Source organism: Thalassophryne amazonica, chromosome 3 (assembly GCF_902500255.1).
Source record: "Thalassophryne amazonica chromosome 3, fThaAma1.1, whole genome shotgun sequence".
Classification (NCBI taxonomy): domain Eukaryota; kingdom Metazoa; phylum Chordata; class Actinopteri; order Batrachoidiformes; family Batrachoididae; genus Thalassophryne; species Thalassophryne amazonica.
Window position 1 is genome coordinate 60,036,072 of NC_047105.1, and position 24,601 is coordinate 60,060,672.

At 39.7% G+C, this 24,601-nt stretch overlaps 1 protein-coding gene across 1 annotated transcript; it reads left to right on the forward strand.

Moving 5' to 3' along the window:
* The first annotated feature begins 994 nt into the window (after positions 1–994).
* LOC117506817 (fibroblast growth factor receptor substrate 2-like) lies at positions 995–15,921 on the forward strand. Its single transcript, XM_034166444.1, has 6 exons — positions 995–1,141; positions 1,232–1,320; positions 1,423–1,609; positions 8,017–8,178; positions 13,514–13,635; positions 13,736–15,921. Exons 2-6 carry the CDS (start codon positions 1,255–1,257, stop codon positions 15,047–15,049), a joined length of 1,851 nt encoding a protein of 616 aa, XP_034022335.1. The 5' UTR covers positions 995–1,141; positions 1,232–1,254; the 3' UTR covers positions 15,050–15,921.
* Positions 15,922–24,601: the final 8,680 nt, after the last annotated feature.

Genomic DNA, 24,601 nt, shown 5'->3' on the forward strand with positions numbered 1-24,601 from the left:
CATGCAAGCAACTAGTGTGACACATCAGTGGGTTTCATTTTATCAGTTACCAGTGATCTGTGATCATGCTGACAACATGATACCCCCTGGCTTGCCAAACTTTAATGGGTTCTACTTGATGATCAATTTATATAGAAATATGTGAAGTTAATTATCTTGTCTTTTTGGACTCTGCAGACAGCAAGTATTTAGAAAATGTCATCTTGCACTTTGTAAAAACTGATAGAATTTATTTCTTTTTTTAAACCAGTTCTTGATGCCTTATACAATAATCAAGTGGTGAACCATGATTGAAAATTATTGTTTGCTGAACTGCTTCATTGGTGTTTTAGATTGTTGTTTGGACCAAAAACTAATTTTGACACCTAAGAAATTGGAAGTGGCATTTTTTCAGGCTTCTTTTAATTGAACTAAGAACTTATCACATTTATTTTGAAAACAGCTTAATTGATGAATGGAAGTAACCAGTTATTGAAAACTTAAAAAAAAAACCTTTGAAGTTAATGTTTGTGTCTTGGCTCTTGTTTGCCTATATAGCCACACCATTTCCAGTTTTTATGAACAGTAGTTTCAGGCTGGGGTCAGGGTAACGGTTTGGGTATTCCTGACTGTATTGGCACTCTATACAGCCAACTGGCAGCACCGTCAGTCAGTAGGAGAGCAATAGTCTGTGTGATGTATCTGGAAACTGAAAAGTGCCAAATGAAAAGCTGGTTTGTGAGATTTTTAGTCCTTGACCCTGACATTAGCCTGTTTTAGTCTTTACTGATAGCAACATCCTTAATGATATGAAGGCTCTGAATCTATCACTCATGTCTCAAATACTGATAGTCAGTGAAAATTGGTGAATATGTTAGCTAGCTAAACACTACAGGCTAAGTTATATTTGAGGCCTTCTACACTGGTAGCTTTTTTTTTTTTTAATTCCCCACATAAATAAAAAGGTAGTGACATAAAAGTTAGCCCCATATTATGATATAATGTACAGATGAACTGAATGACCGTCATTGTTTCAGGGAGGAGAAAATTATGCTTCTCTGGAATATGACAGCCCAAAAAACTAACTGGCTTGTGACCACGATGCCCAGTATAAGATCCTGGGATTGAGACGTGAATCCCTTCTACTGATGGCCTGGATTGAGTAAGTGGATGTTCCTTGTTTAGTCTTTGTTGGATCAATAGCATCAAGTAGACATTAAGGACTGTGTGGGTATTATTTTGTCCATGTCAGGTTTCAGCTGGCCTGCTGAAGCTATGGGGAGCTGTTGGAGCTGTCTGTACAGAGACCCCATCCGAGACAACCACCTCACTAAATTTAAGGTTAGAAAAAGTTGGACACACTCTGTATGTGTATGCAACTGTGTATGCATGATCTGTACAATTTATTCTCACATTACATGTTGTAATACCTACCTGCCCTAGGTCACCAATGTGGATGATGAAGGCAATGAGCTGGGCTCTGGGATCATGGAGCTCACCCAGACTGAGCTTATCCTTCACACACGCAAGAGAGATGCCATCCGGTGGCCATATCTCTGCCTGCGCCGCTACGGCTATGACTCCAACCTGTTTTCTTTTGAGAGCGGTCGCCGCTGTCAGACGGGGCAGGGTAAGGAACTTGCTGGCTGGTCATTTACCTTATGAGCCTGTCATACCTTGATGATTTAGCCAGTGTATGCCGACATATGAAAAATTTGGCAAATGCGCTGGCGTGTATTGATTAAGTTATGGATGTTTTGTATAAGTTGAGAGCACAATGAAGCATGCTGTTATACGTCATAGTACGGTGAGGTCATCCAAAAAAATTTTGCACATGCACAATATTGTCATCGTATGACTTGTACGTCCCGCATACGTGGGCAATAAGTTGTAGTTAAGACTTAAGTTACCCATAAGTCGAAATACATTGAGATATTGTCTAGCGTACCCAAAACGTATTTCTAACCTAGCAGTAACGTGCTTTTACCTATGTGTAACTTGTATTGAACTTATCTCCTACGCATATTGACATATGTAGACGCATTTGATGTGTTCCAGACAACCACAGAACTTAGTAAACGTGTCAGCTACAGTATAATGGCGTATTGGCAGCATTTTTGAACTGTCGGCATACGCTGGTTAAATCGTCATGATGTGACAGCTGCATAACTTATTCGACGTAGCAGCGTATTCCCCAAATTTTCCATTAGTCGGCATGCGCTGAGTAAATCGTCAAGATGTGACAGGCCCATTAGGTTTACATGTGTGCACAGTGTTGTGACTGTGTTGGTGTGTCTTCTAAGGGTGTTGTGTTTTATTTTTGTTTGTTTTTTAGAGATCAATTTCAATTTATGTAATTTATATAGGGCCAAATCACAACAAAGGTGCCTCAAGGCGCTTCACACAAACAAGGTCTAACCTTACCAACCCTAGAGCAGGGTATTCACTTGTTCCAGAAAGGGCCGAGAGGGTGCAGGTTTTCTTTGCAACCACCCACTCCACCAGTTGATTTCACTGATTAACTGATTCCATCTGCGCAAAGTGATGTTAATCACTGAAATCACCTGGTGGAGTGGATGGTTGCAAAGAAAACCTGCACCCTCTCGGCTCTTTCTGGAATGAGTTGAATGCCCCTGCCCTACAGCAAGCACACAGGTGAGAGTAGTAAGGAAAAACTCCCTTTGATGATATTCAAGAAAAAACCTTAAGCAGACCAGACTCAGAGGAGTGACCCACTGCGTAGGCCATTCTAATAGGTAGGTTTTTACCAAGTTTTACAAAGGTGAAGAAACAGAAAACAGGAAATCAAAACAACATGACATAACAAAAGAATATGTATTTGACGAGAAGTCCACACAGGTGGTTTTGCCACAGGTAGGAGTCTTCCAGCATTCCTCATGCCGTCATTAGGCCTGTACCCGTGGCAATGTCTATACCAAACGCAGACTGCAGTGTGAAGTCTGTCAGTCCAGTGTCGCAGACTGAACGGTCCCACCTAAAAATCGGTCCATCCTGCCTTCACGGCACATGCATCATTAGCCACGGTTCACTGATTATCACCTCGTTTCTGCTTCAAACTGCACTCCAGTCATCATTTATCTCAGCGACAGATATCTGAAGCTTTTGTACAACAATCATTTATACATAAATTCAGAATTATTTCATCTTAAAAGAAGGAGGAAGTGATCAGAGTGCCGTGGCTACACGAGCTGCTAGCTGATGCGTTCACTGCGCGTCGGTCATTTGAAGACGTCACAGAATAGCTTCTCGTTTCTGCTTAAAACTGACTTTAGAATGATTTAAGAGGTTTTACCATGTCATCTGATGGTTAATAATCCCATTAATCCATTTAATTACTTTGGATGAAGAGAATTTTTAGGGGGACCGTTCGGTCTGCAACACCGGCACCCTTTGTTCAGTAGCTATCCCACTAGCTGTACTTCGGACAGAGAGAAAAATAGCACAGTTAATCTCCCGGAAAAACTACACTTAAGGTTTAATACATCCATCCATCCATCCATCCATCTTCTACCGCTTAGTCCAATTAAGGGTCGCGGGGGGGCTGGAGCCTATCCCAGCTGTCATAGAGTGCGAGGCGGGGTACACCCATCAGCAGTAAATTGACAGGAAAGCAGAGAAAATACTAAGGTGATCGCCGGCCGCTAGCCCAAAGCTTCTCTAACAGACCCAGAATTTTGATAGAGTTGAGGGGGTCAAGCAGACCATACTCAGAGGAGTGACACATTGTTTAGGACAATCTGACAGTAACAGCCAGCATGAAATGAAGTACAAATGGGAAAAAAAAAAAGACAGAAATGTCTTCAGCATGCAAACAAAGTCCAGATCAGTTCTGATTCTAAAAACGTCCAGTTTTAGGTCACTGTTAAAAATCCTTCTTGCCAGTTGTCTCGGGTGAGTGAGTGATTGTCCAGTGGTCCAGCAGGCTGCTACAAAGTCCCAGGTGCAGTTTCAGCGACAGCACTTCAGACGGAGAGAAAGAGAGCAGAATCATTCACTGGGAACTAACAGCACCTAAAGCAATAGTTCCCAGCAGTAAATCAAGAGAGAAAGCACAGAGGTTACTTATGTGTTTTCTGGCAGCTAGCCCTTTGCTTCACTAATAAACCCAGAATTTAGATATAATAAAGCTGACACCTGCTCTGTTGTTAATAACACAACTTTTGAAGTAGAGGAAAAAAAATGGTTGGATGCATACTACGCAAGTATGCTAACCATACGAAAGGGAAAATGGATGAAACGGTAAATGGACTGCATTTATATAGCGCTTTTCCATCTGCAGCAGACGCTCAAAGCACTTTACAATAGTGCCTCACATTCACCCCGATGTCAGGGTGCTGCCACACAAAGCAATGAGATGAGTCTTTAATCTGGTCTTGAATTACTCCAGAGAATCAGACTGTTTTATCTCTGCAGGTGTATTGTTCCACAGAACAGGCGCAAGATAGGAGAAAGCTGTGGCATGCTGACTTCTTTATAACCTCACAGACACATACTGTAGTGATCCTGTGTCTTGAGAATGCAAAATATGGGCCGTTATGTAAGGTTTAATTAGGTTGAGCAGGTAGGGAGACGCTAGTCAATGAAGGATTTTGTAAGTTAGTAACAAAGCATTAAAATCAGACCTTGCAGGGACACAAAGTCAATGAAGGGAGTCCAAAATCAGGGTGATTTGGTTAATCTTTCTGCTTCTAATCAAAGTTCTAGCAGCAGCATTGGGAACCAGTTGGAGACCTCTACTGCTGTACTGTGGTAACCCAAAGAAGAGGATGTTGCAGGAATCCAGTCTGAAAGAGACAAAGGCATAATCAGAGTCTCTGGCGTCAGCCATAGACAGGATAGGACAAAATCCTTGCAGTATTACGGAGGTGGCAGAAAGCAGTCCTCATGAGTTCTCTAATGGGTAGGTTAGGTTTCTTCAGAATTTTTTTTAATCACTGCAGATTTAAAACATTGAGGAACAGAACCCGAGGCTAATGACACTTTAATCATTTTCAACATAGTAGGCCCAAGTGTAACCCACAGGTCCATAAACAGTTCAAAAAGACAGGTTGTTCTTTAGTGGAAGGTACAGGTTTCATCAGCGTATCCAGCAGAATATCCTATCAGAGATGGTTGCCACGTCAGTAGCAGGATCTGTTGGTGGAATCAGAGCATGCTGGGATATATTTGACCTAATATCTTCTATTTTCTCTTCAAAGTAATCGAAGAAATCCTGAGCTAAAAATGGAGAGTGACTTACAGGTGGCTGACCTTGAATAAGTGTAGCCACCATGTCAAACAAGAACTTTGAATGATGCTTTTTTGATTCTCAAATCAGTGTAATAGAACCACTTAGTAGCCAGTAGTGCATGTTTATAGTACAGAATAGCATCATGCTATGCCGAAAGGAGAAGAAGAAGACAAGGCCATCTACTGATTGATCATGGGCAGAAAGTGATGCTAAGATATCAGGCAGTCTGTCAACAAGTTCATTTATGGATGAGGACCTTATGTGGTGCTGAGATGTATCTCATCTCAGTGGACAGGGTCATGAAACTGCAAACTTAATAAGTGAGTGATCTGAAACGTAAGAAACACAGCAAGTACACCACTCATGCCTTACGTGTTTGACAGTGATTCATGCACATTAATTTTTTGTGAAGCTGTGACACCATATGTTTTGTGTGGTCTTGACCTTTGATCAGCTTTGTCCAATATGGACCCACATGATCTTTGACTGACACACAACCCTTAATTTGAGTTAATCAGTTATGCCCGTGATTTTGACTTTTCCAATGCACCCAGTATGAAAGGTCATATTGCCAAAAGCAAATGTGATGCTTTTTATTTGTGTCTAATAGTATAACTGTAGTTTTAACCAGTTCCTTGAAATAGTCATTCCCCTGTAAATATCCTCTACATGGATGCACTGAGCTGATACTTTGCCCTTGAACTAAATCCGTTTTCCCTTGGCTGACCCTCACTCCTTTCACCAGGTTTGTTTGAAATTCTCTAAAAAGTCTATGTGTTGCACGCAAACATACTGTGCATACAGAAAGTATTCACAGCACTGTACCTTTTCCACATGTACATAAGAAATCACATGTACATACGTATTCACAACCTTTGCTATGAAGCTCAGAATTGAACTCAGGTGCCTCCTGTTTCCACTGATCATCCTTGAGATGTTTCTACATCTTAATTGGAGTCCGCTTGGGGTAAATTCAGTTGATTGTACATGATTTGGAAAGACACACACCTGTCTACATATAAGGTCCCACAATTGACAGTGTATGTCAGAGCACAAACCAAGCATGAAGTCAAAGGAATTGTCTGTAGACATCCGAGACAGGATTATCTCAAAGCACAAATCTGGGGAAGGGTACAGAAACATTTCTGCTACCTTGAAGGTCTCAATGAGCACAGTGGCCTCCATCACTCGCAAATGGAAGAAGTACAAATCCACCAGGACTGTTCCTAGAGCTGGCTGCCTGTCTAAACTGAGCGATCGGGGGAGAAGAGCCTTAGTCAGGGAGATGACCAAGAACCAGATGGTCACTCTGTCAGAGCTCCAGCATTCCTCTGTGGAGATCCCATCCACCAATCAGGCTTGTATGGTAGAGTGGCCAGATGGAAGACACTGCTTAGTAAAAGGCACATGGCAGCCCACTTGGAATTTGCAAAAGGCATCTGAAGGACTCTCAGGCCATGAGAAATACAATTCTCTGGTCTAATGAGACAGTGATTGAACTCTTTGGCCTGAATGCCAAGATCATGGTAGGAGGAAACCAGGCACCATCCCTACAGTGAAGCATGGTGGTGGCAGCATCCTTCTGTGGGGATGTTTTTCAGCAACAGGAACTAAGAGACTAGCCAGGATTGAGAGAAAGATGTATGCAGCAATGTACAGAGACATCCTGGATGAAAACCTGCTCCAGAGCGCTCTTGTCATCAGACTGGGGTGACAGTTCATCTTTCAACAAGCCTAAGCACACAGCCAGAGAGATCTGAGAGATCTGAAAATGGCTGTGCACCAATGCTGTCCACCCAACCTGATGGAGCTTGAGAGGTGCTGCAAAGAGGAATGGGCAAAACTTCCCCAAGATAGGTTCTCCAAGCTTATGGCATCATATTCAAGAAGACTTGAGGCTGTAATTGCCAAAGGTACATCAAAAAAGTATTGCACAGAGGGTGTGAATATGATACTGTATGTGGTTTCTTAGTTTTGTATTTTTAATAAATTTGCAAAAAAAAAAAAAAAAAAAATCATATTGTCATTATGGGATGTTGTGACGAGAATTTTGACGGGAAAAATGAATTTGCTCCATTTTGGAATAAGGCTGTAACATGACAAAATGTGGAAAAAGTGAAGTGCTGTGAACACTTTCTGGATGCACTGTATAGGACACAAAACTATACTCACCATATTGCAGTACTTTTGGGTGTGGACATTTCCAAGTTGATGAATTTGTTGAGTACTTTTACAGTCATCGTTCAGGAATGCAAACAGTATGGCAATGTATGGTAAATCTGTATGGAGTAGACAGTTCTCAAACACTGAGTGAGTGTACAAGGAGGAGACTGAGAGAAGCCGCCAAGACACCCCTTACAAATGTGGAGGAGTAATATAATGGGGATCTGTAGCTGTGATTGGAGAAACTGTAAAATTAAATTCCAGCCGCAGTTTAACCAAAAAGCATTTGGGAGACTCAAGCCCAGATTTCTTGAACAAACTCCTTCTCTGCTCTACTCCACTACAAAGCTATGTAAGATTTTTGTAAAACTTTGTTATAAGAAAAAAAAACATTTTTGGTGTTGATCTAAGTTGTATCCAGGAGTTAATTCCCACGTGCACCATTGCATCTTATTGCGTTTCATTTTTTATGACATGTCCTGTGTTAGTGATATAATGCCTCAGTGGCGCTATCTGTTGTTACAAACGCTGTCTTTGCTGTTTTCCTCGTGCATAAGTGCATGGGATTTTATGGGTGGAGAGAACTGCAGTCTAACAATGTTATTATTTTTCTGTTTGGTCAGGAATCTTTGCATTTAAGTGTTCCCGGGCAGAAGAGATCTTCAATCTGCTTCAAGAGCTGATGCAGTGTAACAGCATCAATGTGGTGGAAGAGTCGATGATGATGACTCACAGTGGTCACACACCAGACATGGACATGTCTCGCACACCACAGACTCCCAACAGTGAGTCATAGACACACACACGGTCAGTGGTGGGCACAGATAACCAAAAAATTAACTTCGATAACAGATAATCAGATAACTGAAAAGTTGTCTTTGATAAATAGAAACTGATAAACCACCCAAAAATGTATCGGAAGTTAGAGATAACCGATAAATTCCAGTGTTGTCGCTGGTACATTTGCAACTACTAACAAGCTGAATTTGAGTTTTAACACCACGATCGCTTTTGGAAGCAACAAAAGACTCAAACAATGAGTCAGCATTTCAATGTTTGAACATACTGCCCCCTGCTGGAAGCTACTCTGCTACAGCACTGAAGCACCCTAAGAGCAGTCACAAAGCCAACTCTCTACCAATCACAATGCTCCGGTCAGGCGGAGGTCTTGAAAAATAAAGGCATCCTGACTTATGGTTTTGTGTGAATACTGATAGAATAACTCCATTAATGTCAATTCTGTCATTTGTACAAAGTTAAAATATAACATATATCTTTTAATGTTGAATAATGCACCAATTCTGAGGTTTTGTAACACACACAGACAGATCGCAAAGGATTCTGGGTAAAATGTGCCTCTGCAAAACACTGATTGGTTCAGTCATTCATTATGTAAACCAACACGTTACTGTGACGTGTGTCGTGTGTTGGTGTTTACAGATAATTGAGATAAATGTGCTTTTGTAAAATATTCCATTTTTTATTTGTAAAAACAGGCATTTTTACGGAGCCCTGGAAGTGTCATCACAAAATGTTTTACATGTGGAGAGAATGTGCACACGTTTTATGATGTAAAACGTGCACTCAATATTGTTGACACATAAATGTTGGCTTTACACTGTGCGAGAGAATTTTTTGGACCGAGTTTCAGGTTAATCGCGCGTCCTGCATCGTGTAGTGTACATGGAGTAACAAGCTGCGTTTAACATCTGACGACCACCTCCTGATCGCCGATCGTATGGTCGAATGAAAATCAAACTTGTTTGATATTATTCTGGTCGGCCGTCGTGAGGGTATCCTGCTGCTACAGAGCTACAAGTGTCCAACCGCTCGCACTGTGCCTGTGCAAACACCGCAGAGCTGTCTTGTAATGTTTTTTGTTGTTGTTGTTTTGTTTTTAAACTTAATTTGTAAATAAATAAATAAATAATACTGCCATGAACACCACTGGCCAGTAGATGGCAGTAGAGGCCTTGAAATCTTTCCAAAACAAAATCCCAGATAATCCGTCTGCTACATTTAAGATGCGTGGAATTTAACAAACACAAATACAATAACGTCTATAAACCCAGAGAATATATTCACGAGAGTTTTAGGCACTAGAGTTTAATGCTGCTGTCCGTGGAGCCTGAACAGAGTGTCTGAAATGCATTTGTCCTGTCATGAACACCCTGTCCTACCCATAATGCACTGCTGGGCTCAGCATGTGCTCACAAAACCTTAAAAATTAGCACATTATTTTAAAACTAAAACATACGAGGTCTATTAGAAAAGTATCCGACTTTATTATTTTTTTCGAAAACCATATGGATTTGAATCACGTGTGATTGCGTCAGACAAGCTTGAACCCTCGAGCTCATGCGTGAGTTTTTCCACGCCTGTCGGTTACGTCATTCGCCTGTGAGCAGGCTTTGAGTGAGGAGTGGTCCAGCCCCTCGTCGGATTTTCATTGTCAGGAAATGGCGGAATGATTTGGGCTTTTTTTCCATCAGAATTTTTTCAGAAACTGTTAGAGACTGGCAGCTGGAAACCATTAGAAAAATTTATCTGGCTTTCGGTGAAAATGTTACGGGCTTGGTAGAGAATAAGGAGTGTTACTGTCACTTTAAGGACGGCCCCCAGCGGCTGTGGGGTATTCTCTACCAAGCCCGTAACATTTTCACCGAAAGCCAGATACATTTTTCTAATGGTTTCCAGCTGCGAATCTCTAACAGTTTCTGAAAAAATTCTGATGGAAAAAAAGCCCAAATCATTCCGCCATTTCCTGGCAATGAAACAATCACGAGGGGGCTGGACCACTCCTCACTCAAAGCCTGCTCACAGGTGAATGACGCAACCGACAGGCGTGGAAAAACTCACGCATGTGCACGAGGGTTCAAGCTTGTCTGACGCAATCACACGTGATTCAAATCCATATGGTTTTTGAAAAAAATAAGGTCGGATACTTTTCTAATAGACCTCGTATATCTGATATTGTTACTTTATAAAACTTCAGACATGACAGTAATTTTAAATAACTTGTCCAAAATTAGTTTTGTTAAAAATTTGAACCATAAGTTAAAAATGTATGCCTCTGGATGACTTCGGTGATATTGCCAGCGTATCAGTATGGTATTAAAGGAAATTATTTATTTATTTTTTGTGTGTGACTAGTTCTCCTTTGCCTGCAGAGGTAGAGTGGTTTTTCCTGGAATTATCTCTCTACTGTTTGCAGAGGGTAGAACTATATATACTCAACAAAAATATAAACGCAACACTTTTGGTTTTGCTCCCATTTTGTATGAGATGAACTCACAGATCTAAAACTTTTTCCACATACACAATATCACCATTTCCCTCAAATATTGTTCACAAATCAGTCGAAATCTGTGATAGTGAGCACTTCTCCTTTGCTGAGATAATCCATCCCACCTCACAGGTGTGCCATACCAAGATGCTGATTAGACACCATGATTAGTGCACAGGTGTGCCTTAGACTGCCCACAATAAAAGGCCACTCTGAAAGGTGCAGTTTTGTTTTATTGGGGGGGGATACCAGTCAGTATCTGGTGTGACCACCATTTGCCCCATGCAGTGCAACACATCTCCTTCGCATCATCCGTGAAGAGAACACCTCTCCAACGTGCCAAACGCCAGCGAATGTGAGCATTTGCCCACTCAAGTCGGTTACGACGAACAACTGGAGTCAGGTCGAGACCCCGATGAGGACGACGAGCATGCAGATGAGCTTCCCTGAGACGGTTTCTGACAGTTTGTGCAGAAATTCTTTGGTTATGCAAACCGATTGTTTCAGCAGCTGTCCCGAGTGGCTGGTCTCAGACGATCTTGGAGGTGAACATGCTGGATGTGGAGGTCCTGGGCTGGTGTGGTTACACGTGGTCTGCGGTTGTGAGGCTGGTTGGATGTACTGCCAAATTCTCTGAAACGCCTTTGGAGACGGCTTATGGTAGAGACATGAACATTCAATACACGAGCAACAGCTCTGGTTGACATTCCTGCTGTCAGCATGCCAATTGCACGCTCCCTCAAATCTTGCAACATCTGTGGCATTGTGCTGTGTGATAAAACTGCACCTTTCAGAGTGGCCTTTTATTGTGGGCAGTCTAAGGCACACCTGTGCACTAATCATGGTGTCTAATCAGCATCTTGGTATGGCACACCTGTGAGGTGGGATGGATTATCTCAGCAAAGGAGAACTGCTCACTATCACAGATTTCGACTGATTTGTGAACAATATTTGAGGGAAATGGTGATATTGTGTATGTGGAAAAAGTTTTAGATCTGTGAGTTCATCTCATACAAAATGGGAGCAAAACCAAAAGTGTTGCGTTTATATTTTTGTTGAGTGTACATCTGTTAGGAAACTTTTACCAGGTAGGTCTCAACTGATTTTAAATTTTAAAAATGTTTGCTGTTGTTCAGCTGGGTTTACTGCGTTATCGGTCTAAAAGCTATCGGAGGACAACTCATCGGAAGATAATTAGTCCGATAATGGTTTTTAAAGTTATCTAAAAAGATAATCCGATAACGAAAACATTATCTTCGATAATTATCTGTTATCGGATTATCGGAAGTGTGCCCACCACTGCACACAGTCCAGCAAAAAAATACATTTCATTGGACAATACTTGTTAAACTTTCATGCAACAGTACAGCAGCATAACTGGCAGATTTTTTTTCTTATTAATAGACTTGATTCTTGTCAGAGCATCTGCGTATCACCAAGTGGCTCAGCAGCCATTCTGTGTTACATATTGCAATATTGCTAGGTACACTGTATTAAATAGGTTCAATGTTGGTGAACTCACAGCATGTTTGCTTATATATATTTTCAAAAAAAAAAAAGAATAAATAAATAAATATATATATATATATATATATCAGGGCTGTGAAAATTCCGCAGATTTCATCACGGGGAGGCGGGGCGGGGTGTTAGTGTTGTACTCTTTAATCGTGAACATCACTGAGTTTTTAAAATGCTTATCGCAAAGCGTTCTCTTTTTTTACGACACCGTGTAAGTTTTATAAGTCCGCGGACACTGATCTGTGTGTTACAGATACAAATCAGTTTCCTCGGACCCGCGGAGTTTCACGGAGGAAAAATGCCACTCAAAGCGTAAACTCAAAGCAGGACTGGTTGTTTGCTGCGGCGACGCTGTGTGGGTCCTGTGCGCCGCTTAAGCTAAACGTAGCATGTGGACATCCCAAACTTTTAGTGCTTTCAAGTTTTTAAAAGAAGATTTGTGCAGCATGTCTGTGTCACGTACTGATGTCGCACAGAGAGAAGATGGCGGAAAGACTGTTTAAAAAAGTCTTATAAGGAAGGACAAGAATCCGTGGAATTGTCGCTGGCTTCATCTACACACCTGAAAGATAAAAGAAACGGGAAAAGTGAACTGTGCCCTCTCTGGAAAACACGGTAAGAATTTTTCTCTCCCTGGAAAATAATTCTGCTGTTCAAACAGGATTTTAGACAAGATTATGTGACTTTTTTCACTAATCTAGACTTTCTTTCATTGTAAAAAAAAGACATTGTGGCTTTGAATGGATTTAGGCTGCATGAATTTACACAAAAATATGACTTTTTACTATAAGGTATGTTATTGATATTTTACCATGATTTTCCAAATATTCTACAAGCTTTAGCTGTGGTTTTTGAAATGCTGTAACAGTCTTCATAAATTTCATGTAGTTTAATTGTTCTGAGTTAATGTGTAATTTGGTTTACAATTAAAAGGAAAATCATTCCAGGTCCTGCTTCCATGTCATATTCTGTTATTTCAACATCATCATTGACAGGTCAAAAGGTTGAATGTAGGATCATTTAAATATCCACTCATTTTGAGAATTGTTCTTCCAGGAGATGCTGAAAAAGTATCATTAGATAAAAATTTAATATATATATGAGCTGAACTCAAATATCTAAAACATTTTCTATACAGTGGTTACAGTGGTACATTTTAAGGCTGTAAAACCCCTCACTACACACTTTATACACTTTTCTCAAACAGGAATTAACATTTTCATTAACATTAGTCCAAGTCCATTGAATTTGGATTCTGCTGCAACACAAATGTTATTTTGACCCATAGTGATAAACATACATTTTCATGCTTCCAGCTCCAGCATTCCCTGTCCCAATGTTTCCCAATGGATACCCTGGTTGTCCAATCAGAGGTGAAGCCTCCCAACCATCTCTTGCTGATGATCATGGACGTGGTCTCATGAGTTTGGAAGACCAGGTATGACCAATCCATGCCTATTCTTTCAATTCTGCTCATCATGGTGTCAGTGTGAGTGTGTGAGTTCACAGTCTGAGCCTCTGTTCATGTTCCCTAACAGACTCACACATACGTGAACACAGTTACTATGGAGGGCGATCTCTCGATGCGTCACTGTGTTCACTCCCTGCCTGAGGTGCGGCCCAGCTCGTTCCCTGAAACAGCACGAGGAGCCATGCCGATTGGGGGCCAAGGTAGCGCACCGTCCAACATGCGGTGCTGTCCCCTTGAGGAACACAAAGATCCTCAGGTGTTCTTGCAGCCATCGTCGCAGGAGGTCAAATTCATGCTGGGCCCAACTCCAGCACAACGCCATCTGCTGGAACGGGAGCGAGAAAGGGAGAGACTTGGGCACAATCCTCATAACCTTCAGCCAGTAGAGGGTGCAACAGGCTCAGAGACAGAAGGAGATGAGCCTTCTTTGCACATGTGCAATTCTCACTCTTATCACCATTTCCATCACCACATGCACCGGCATCCAGGCCACGAGCACTCAGAGGAATGCCAGAGTGGCGAACTCACTTACGAAAACATCAATGGTCTGAGGAGCAGCCGAAAGCAAAGGCTTAGTCCCAGTAGCGTGTCCCAGTCTGTGGCATCAAGTAGTAGCAGCAGCACCACCGGGGACAGCCATTCGCACTCCATACTCCACTCACTTGCCCATGGCCCTTCGTCATTACCAGTGCAGGGCTATGCATGTGAGAGGGGTGCGGGTGGAGGTCATCGTCGGACTACCCTACTTAACTATGAGAACTTGCCCTCTCTACCCCCAGTGTGGGAGTACAGTGCTCTGCATCGAGATGATGAGCAGGAAGAGGATGATGATGAGCAAGATGACGATGAATATGAAGAAGAGGAGGAAGATTTTGATGAGTACGAGTTCTCTGAAGGCCCTGGGACACCCAATGGTTACCATCAGGATGGCAGAGGTATCCACAGAGATGCCCTGCAGCATTATGTCAATACAGAGCAGGTCCAGCCACCCCGTCTTCGACACGCCTGCCCCCCACATCCACGGCCATGTGAGCCAGACAGAGGGGGGCAAATATTTAGCTTTGATTTCCGCAGGCAGTCAAGGGCAGGGCCGGGAGGCTGCGAGCATGGTCACATGCCCCCAACACGGCAGCTTAATTATATCCAGGTGGACCTAGACGGTGAACCACCCTGCCTCAGCAGTGGGGGTGCCCAAACACAACCACAGCACCAGCGTCTACCACCCAAAAAGTGTGGCCAACAGGCACCCCGGCGCAGTGAATGCTACGCAGTCATTGACCTTAAGAAAACAGCTGCCATGTCCAACCTGCAGAAAGCTCTGCCCAGAGATGATGGGACTTCCCGGAAGACTCGCCATAACAGCACAGACCTGCCTCTGTAAGTGGTGTTCAGACTGAAGCGGAAAGATGACGACAGATGAAGGCTTATCCTCCTTTTAGCACACTGGACCCTTCACTGTCATCTATCCATTCTACTGTTGGGCTGACTGATACAGTACAGGTACCTAATTAGAAAACTTAATGAAACCTATCTGTGTATATAAAAAGAAATGAGGAATCTCTAAGGAGAATTTGCTATGTATTTCCAAGTTATTTATTAGATGTGGTGTGAAGCTCTCTTGGGTATTCGCAGTATCTGCAAATTTCAATGCATAGAGCTACAACCTCTTTTTTTCAGTGGAAGTAATCATTGCCAAATTTTGTTTCTTAAACTCATCTCCACTCAGAAATGATATTTTACTGTTTCTGTCATTTACTTATTTAACATAGTGAGTTGGAGCATTTCCTGCATCCATGTGGTTCTACATTTAAGAAAGTCAAAAATATCATTATTACAGAAGATAGTAGTGGTTGGCACGAATGAAGATGAACAATTCAGCCAAGATACTTCATACCTCATCAAAAGCATAATTATTAGAAGAAACATTTATGTGGTATATGCTCATACAGTATTTTGCACACAGTCCTTTTGAGTTGTACATATAAGTCATGTTTTAGAAATAGTTTTATCCAATCAGTTTGAGCATTGGTTACAATTTAAAAACTAAATTGAAATGCTTGGCATTCTCACCAAATGGCAATATTAAGTTGGAGAATTTAAGCAATGCGATTGCAGTTAATAGTAGCACATATGAATAAATAAGCTTTAGCACCATCCTGTCCACATGCAACATATGGAAACGTAGCATTTCACCCTTCATGCAGACTGGTAGGAGTTTGATGCTTGTCACATTGCACTTTTAACATATGGAAATTAAATGCTTATTACGGGGGGGTGGGGGAGGGTGTCACTCTTCCCACTTAACTGGAACCATCACGACGGCTGTTTTTTGTTTGTTTGTTTAGTTTTACCGAAAGCTCGGGGCCAAATATTTCATGGACATTTTTACTCGTTGTTGTAGATAGAATTTATTTAAAGGCTTTCATGCAGACATGGATGACCTCAGATAGTGGCATTAAGCTATAACCTCGCATATAATGTGCCAATTCCACAGTTTGTCACTTACCAGTTGTGTACGGTTCTCTTTAAAGGCTAATCCAGTATACTGAAAAGTCAGTCAGGAAATGTTTTGTGAGGCTTTTTAATCAATATTTTTTTAAATGGATATTTATTTATTTATTTATTGCATTATTTATTTATTCATTCTTTTTCTTTTAGTTATATAAACTATTTCAGTTTTTAATGTGATAACCAGCTTTTTTTCTCAATCCAGTTGGTGATACGGAGACCAAAGTTTCACCTCACATTATCACCCGGATAGTGGTGCATTACTGTTATAACTGTGCTTGATCCTTTTTTAAAGAGAAATACTGGATTTACATTTTAAGTGCCAAATCTTACTTGCAAACTATATGATGATCATAAGCAAACGTGCCATAAGAATTAATAAGAAATAAGTAGTTTCTATAAAGAAAGACAGAAAGGTGGGGTTACAAATTTTAACATAACATCAGAATCCAACTTTACATGGATAAGTACAAATAAAATGAAAAAAAAATTGTACCTTCGTCCTTGTTCACATCAACACAACAGCCACTTGGAGTGAGATAAATTGTAAGAATGGTATTGTTGTGCTCTGATAATCACAGCAACTGTGTTTTTATGCTGCTACATGTAGATATTATTATTAGCCGATGTAAAGTACAGGTCAAAATAGAAAATTAAGTGTTTGAATGTACCCGATGTCAGCTCTTTTGCCATATTGTTAGCTAATAGAAGTGGCATTGATGTGTTGTTTTGCGTGCATTCTAATAGATCAGAACATTAGACAGTGATTCATTTAAGCAATTTTGGAATTTCAAAAAGATCATTTTAATTAACAAATTAGCTGTTTAGTAGAAGAAGGAACAGAAGCACAACCTAAATAATACTGTAACCACAAGCCCATTTTTTTATTCAGTAGGTCAATAGTGAGATGAGTATGAGACTCAAATTCTCAACTTCTGATGACTTTTTGTTGTTGTTGTTCTGTTTTTTTTTTTTTTTGCTTCTGTGTCACAAGAGAACAGCAGTTAAACTGATATAAGGTGGGGGTGTGTATTATTACGCTGTAATAATGCGGTTTAATTTCATTTTTGACCCAAGTGAAAAAATGATCCCCAAATTTGCTATGAATACAATATAGATTGTAATATCCCAGAGTTACCCTTTAAGTAAAAGTTGAAAGTTTCTTAACATTTGCCCATTTTAAATTTTGTGACCTTTTTTTTTTTTTTTCCACAAATGACTTGATAACACCTTGTTTGCTAACATACCACTCAGAAATTCTTTGCAATTCTGTTCTTCACTTGCCATGTCCCTGTTGGACAGTGATAGACATCAACAGCCTTTTCTGTTTATTTGTCCTTGATTCCATTCAGTGGATTTGGTGCTGCAGCTTCACCGCAGTCAGACTTGGCACATGGGTTCACACACCAGGGTGCCATGACAACACTGACTAATTTCCATATTGATTAGGTCATAAGGTCAAAGAGTGCATTCAGTGGTGTGAATCATTATGATTCCTGCTGGCAGCAGCAGAGGCTGGAATGATTACGTACTTGAAGAACTCGAGTAATTTGTGTTTAATAAAAAATCCTCATAGCATAAAATTTGACGTAATTAGGAACACGAGCAATGCATGAGAATATGCACTGATGTAGTAACAGCTGTGTTGGCGTGTTTTCACTGTAGCATTAAAATGGGTCCGATCATCTATTGAATCTTTTCAAACTTTTTTTTATCTGTTGTCTATGCTTCCTTTTAAAAATGTATATTTTGCCATATGTGGCATAGGTTCGAAGCTAACTAATGCTAAGGCCCTCGCCACATACATGTAAACTGTATATTATTTATTTATAACAGCAATTGGCATAATACTTGATTCTGAAAGTATCTGATGGTTGTAGCCCTGCCAGCAAACATCATCAATAAATGATGAAACCAATATCCAGCATTGGAAGATAAACTGCTAACATTGGTTAGCAGGCTAACTAATTAGTGTGTCAGATGTAATATTCTGAACATCTTAAAAACTTACCTGCAAATATCAGTATCACTCAGATTAGTTGCTAAATGATGTCAGGTTATGTTTCTTTCCTTCAGAACACCCCAAACCCCTGTCCTTGTTTCTTCTTCTTTTGGTTTATTTTTCAATTAATTATTTAAAATTATTATTTAATTATTTAAAAATTTAAATCCATTATTTAAAGGCTATTAAAATGAATCACTCCATATATATATATATTTACGATTGGGGCTATGAAAATATACTTACTGTGGTCATGTTATAATTTTATAGCAATTTCTGGGCAGTTAAAACTTTATTATCAATAATGATTATTATCAGAGAATCTGGCAGGTTTTTAGGCCTGACTGGGCAGAAATCATGTCAATAATCTGCTAACATGATTTTTGATGTATCTTAAAAACACCTTTTTCTTCTTTAAATGGTAAAACATAACTTGCCAGGATTTAACTGTGAAAGCAGAGTTTTCTTGCACATTAATGTTTAGCGCTTAGATATTAAGAATGTAGTGGATATCAAAAAGCTTCAGAATTCAATCAGTGAAATGATAAAAATCTTAAGATTTATAATGTTTTGTCACTGGTTTGAAAATTTCAGTAATTTAAAATTGGCATTCTAATTTCTTCTATACATAGAAGCCATAATTAATCAAAAAATATATATTTTTTGAATTTCCTAGATATTGTAGTCTTCATCTGATATGAAATTTATTTTCTAAATGAGGAGGCCAGCTTTTAGATAAATACTCACATCCAATATGTGACTGTATTTGCAAAGATGTCATGAGACATCACAATGATGTTTATAGTTTGCAGTAATAAGTAAATTCTTGTTTTGTCAGTCAAAATCAAGTTTCTAACCAATGTTGTGAACTGTGAAATTTAAATAGTAGTCCATGGAGCAGCGGGCTTAATGTATTTAAGATATTTTTTGTAGAACATCATTTATGGTTCCACTTTTATGGTACAGATTTAATTATGGAAGGTAAAATACATTATATATATTCTAAGAGCCTGTTTCCATGATTTGTCAGATCCTGTGTTTGGTTAAATTCACGTTGACAGGGCTGTATTCTACATGACCATTTGGAGTAAGTGAATTAAATTGTGTTTGCTGTATTAAGTTCCACTTATCAGTGGCACTGTGTCATACATCAGTAATTCATTTCTCATGTTATTGTTACATGTTTTATTGTCATTTAAAAAAATTCTGTTGTAAAAATGTGTTAATTATAGCTGTTTTTGTTATAACACAGTAACCTCATCACCACCAGTGCAAACTTAAACCGTGTCAATATTATCACATTTACTGTTTACCAGTTACAGTTTAGTGAGAGAATGGGTTGTAGGTCGCTTGCTACATTTTCTTCTTGTCACATTTATTATTTATTTTGAAGATGTTTGTCATGTTTGTTTGGTTGCATGTGGTGTGGCATGCAGGGGAGGGGCCATTATTTGAGACAGTCTTATCAATAAATTCCTCATAATGAATTTATTGATCGGATTGTTTTTCACTGCATTTACTGTACAAACATAAAACATACCTTAATGTTCATCTAAGGGAAGTTTTCAGTGTGCCTTTCATATTCAAGCTGAAAACCCATTTTCACTTCTGTATATGAGGGCTGCCTGTGGCTTGTTTCTTTTCTTTGGGGTGGGTGGAGGGCATATTTGTAGTTTAAAGAGGCTTTAAGTGGTCATTATAGTTTAGTACTCCACATTACTTGAAATTGTATTTGGCTTTTATGAAGAGTGCCAACTGCTCTGTGATGCACTCTCCTGTATTTGATAATTATGTTTATTAAGATTTAGAAAGGAAAAACCTACACAATGCAAACAACACATATTCTTAATCTGTTTAGTGGTTTAGAAATTTGATTTAAGAGAAGGTTTTGGGTGTGATCTGAATGACATTAATCATGAGTTCATTGTCATCATAACATCATATGGTGCACTGCAGCAGTTCTCTTTATAGTGCTGATGAATGTGAAAATAAAGTGAATTTAAGATTTCTGGTGCAGTTTTCCATTTTAAAACTACCTTTTGGAATGTACTGAAGATGGTAAGGGGTGGTATAGTTTGCGCCAACAAAACTAATCGTTGCTGCAATAGTGTCTCCCACTGGATATTGGTGGGATTGCCCAGTGAAGTGAAAAACGTCTGGCTGCACCTCTTGCAGATTTTGTTTAATAGGGTTAGGATTTTACACACCTTTTCATCAAGCTAAGATCTGAAAGTCAAACAGATATGAACATTTGTAGCCCATAAACTTTATCTTTAAGCAGTTTTAATTTTTTTTTCTGCCTGTTTTTTTTCCAAATGTGAAAGAGCCCTGTGTGTAGAACATATGAAGGTCGTGATCCCTCATATGTAAGACAAAAAGGAATATTGTGTCATAAATAGTGGAAAACTCCTCTTCAGACCAGGTTTTTGGTCATCTGCAGTGCAATTGCTTTTTGCTGCCTCATGATGGTAATGCACTATCACTGCATATGCCTGCACGTCATTGTTGAGACCAGCATATCCATGGTTGCACAGATGGGTGTAGGTACATTTTCATATTATACAACAAGGGCACTGGGTGTGATCAGGGTAAAACCCACCTTTTTGCATAGAAGCTAGCAGTGATACTCACATTGGGTGGAAGATTGGGCCCAAAATATAGATTTCTACAATATCTCACCAAAGTCTTAAATGAGCCAATTTAGACTTAAATTTTGCTTACAGAGGAGAATGCTACCAAACAGCAAACCTGGAAAACGGCATGTTAGTCCATGGGTCATGCAGGTTTTTGGTACCACTGAAGTTGACCAAACGACACTTAGAATCCAGCCTCAGTGTACCATGACCTACACAAAAATGTATGATAGCCATCCCAAGGTGGTAGCTGTAGCCAAGTAGGGGTCAATGAAGAATACACAGAGGTCAAAAGGTAAAAATGCTCCAATCATGTTGAAAACTATATCGCATTATTTCTCTGATCATAACAATTCCAAAAAGGTATAGTTTGGACCATCTGTGATGGAATGTTCTGGAGTTACGGGGTATAAACAACAAAAATGATGACAAAGGTCAATTTCAGTTATCATTCAAATTATTGTATGGGATGATAGGGTTTTAATAAGGAATAGTTTGCACCTTCTGTCAAGCTTAGTTATCACGTTACAGGGTAACATATACCACCTATCATTGAATTCAATGGACGTCGACCTTGTTTGAGCTTTACTTTGGAGACCAAACATTCAGCATAATCAAAACTATTCCATAAGGATATGATTCCTTCTTTATGTTCTCTAATGCCATATACCAACACAGTGCAGAGTAGCTATCTAAACTCTGTAAGTGAGATAGAGTATCTCGTCAATAGTTTTACATCCTCATTGAAGACAACTTTGGATGCTGTAGCTCCTCTGAAAAAGAGAGCTTTAAATCAGAAGTGCCTGACTCCGTGGTATAACTCACAAACTCGTAGCTTAAAGCAGATAACCCGTAAGTTGGAGAGGAAATGGCGTCTCACTAATTTAGAAGATCTTCACTTAGCCTGGAAAAAGAGTCTGTTGCTCTATAAAAAAGCCCTCCGTAAAGCTAGGACATCTTTCTACTCATCACTAATTGAAGAAAATAAGAACAACCCCAGGTTTCTTTTCAGCACTGTAGCCAGGCTGACAAAGAGTCAGAGCTCTATTGAGCTGAGTATTCCATTAACTTTAACTAGTAATGACTTCATGACTTTCTTTGCTAACAAAATTTTAACTATTAGAGAAAAAATTACTCATAACCATCCCAAGGACGTATCGTTATCTTTGGCTGCTTTCAGTGATGCCGGTATTTGGTTAGACTCTTTCTCTCCGATTGTTCTGTCTGAGTTATTTTCATTAGTTACTTCATCCAAACCATCAACATGTTTATTAGACCCCATTCCTACCAGGCTGCTCAAGGAAGCCCTACCATTATTTAATGCTTCGATCTTAAATATGATCAATCTATCTTTGTTAGTTGGCTATGTACCACAGTCTTTTAAGGTGGCAGTAATTAAACCATTACTTAAAAAGCCATCACTTGACCCAGCTATCTTAGCTAATTATAGGCCAATCTCCAACCTTCCTTTTCTCTCAAAAATTCTTGAAAGGGTAGTTGTAAAACAGCTAACTGATCATCTGCAGAGGAATGGTCTATTTGAAGAGTTTCAGTCAGGTTTTAGAATTCATCATAGCACAGAAACAGCATTAGTGAAGGTTACAAATGATCTTCTTATGGCCTCGGACAGTGGACTCATCTCTGTGCTTGTTCTGTTAGACCTCAGTGCTGCTTTTGATACTGTTGACCATAAAATTTTATTACAGAGATTAGAGCATGCCATAGGTATTAAAGGCACTGCGCTGCGGTGGTTTGAATCATATTTGTCTAATAGATTACAATTTGTTCATGTAAATGGGGAATCTTCTTCACAGACTAAAGTTAATTATGGAGTTCCACAAGGTTCTGTGCTAGGACCAATTTTATTCACTTTATACATGTTTCCCTTAGGCAGTATTATTAGACGGTATTGCTTAAATTTTCATTGTTACGCAGATGATACCCAGCTTTATCTATCCATGAAGCCAGAGGACACACACCAATTAGCTAAACTGCAGGATTGTCTTACAGACATAAAGACATGGATGACCTCTAATTTCCTGCTTTTAAACTCAGATAAAACTGAAGTTATTGTACTTGGCCCCACAAATCTTAGAAACATGGTGTCTAACCAGATCTGCTTTTTTGCATTTAGGCAATATCTCTAAAATCAGAAAGGTCTTGTCTCAGAGTGATGCTGAAAAACTAATTCATGCATTTATTTCCTCTAGGCTGGACTATTGTAATTCATTATTATCAGGTTGTCCTAAAAGTTCCCTAAAAAGCCTTCAGTTAATTCAAAATGCTGCAGCTAGAGTACTGGCGGGGACTAGAAGGAGAGAGCATATCTCACCCATATTGGCCTCTCTTCATTGGCTTCCTGTTAATTCTAGAATAGAATTTAAAATTCTTCTTACTTATAAGGTTTTGAATAATCAGGTCCCATCTTATCTTAGGGACCTCGTAGTACCATATCACCCCAATAGAGCGCTTCGCTCTCAGACTGCAGGCTTACTTGTAGTTCCTAGGGTTTGTAAGAGTAGAATGGGAGGCAGAGCCTTCAGCTTTCAGGCTCCTCTCCTGTGGAACCAGCTCCCAATTCAGATCAGGGAGACAGACACCCTCTCTACTTTTAAGATTAGGCTTAAAACTTTCCTTTTTGCTAAAGCTTATAGTTAGGGCTGGATCAGGTGACCCTGAACCATCCCTTAGTTATGCTGCTATAGACGTAGACTGCTGGGGGGTTCCCATGATGCATTGTTTCTTTCTCTTTTTGCTCTGTATGCACCACTCTGCATTTAATCATTAGTGATCGATCTCTGCTCCCCTCCACAGCATGTCTTTTTCCTGGTTCTCTCCCTCAGCCCCAACCAGTCCCAGCAGAAGACTGCCCCTCCCTGAGCCTGGTTCTGCTGGAGGTTTCTTCCTGTTAAAAGGGAGTTTTTCCTTCCCACTGTAGCCAAGTGCTTGCTCACAGGGGGTCGTTTTGACCGTTGGGGTTTTACATAATTATTGTATGGCCTTGCCTTACAATATAAAGCGCCTTGGGGCAACTGTTTGTTGTGATTTGGCGCTATATAAAAAAATTGATTGATTGATTTACTAATACTTTTATTTCAACCAATAATTAGCATAACATTTTACTGAAATTGGAGCAACTTTAACTTTTGACCCCTGTACAAACTGAAACTGACTTTTGTCACCTTTTTTGCTGTTTTGACCCCATAACTCCAGAACATTCTGTCACAGATGGTCCAAACTATACCTTTTTGGAATCATTATGATCAGACAAATAATGTGATATAGTTTTCAACATGATTTGAGCATTTTTACATTTTGACCTCTGTGTAATTCTTCATTGACCCCTAGCTGGCTACAGCTACCACCCTGGGATGGTTATCATAGATTTTTGTGTAAGCCATGGTACACTGGCTGGATTCTAAGTGTTGTTTGGTCACCCTCAGTCAGGTCAAAATTGATGACTGGCTCCTGGATTAAGTATTGGTTAATCTCAGAAAGATTGGTCATGGTGTTTGCACCATAGAGCTAATTTTCATCTACATCGGTGACTTTCATCATTATCATTTCAGTTATATGTTGCTCCCCCACCACCACCAAAAAAAAAAAAAAAAGTCAAAAATGCTGAAAGTATCAGAAAGCTGGATTGATTTTTATTTAGTAAAATCAGTGATACATTATATATATGTGCATTAAAATTCACAAGGATAACATAAGAAAGTGACAAATACACTTATTTCCATTGTGGTCCTTTAAGAACTCTAACCCCTGATTATGTCTTGTGTTGATTTGA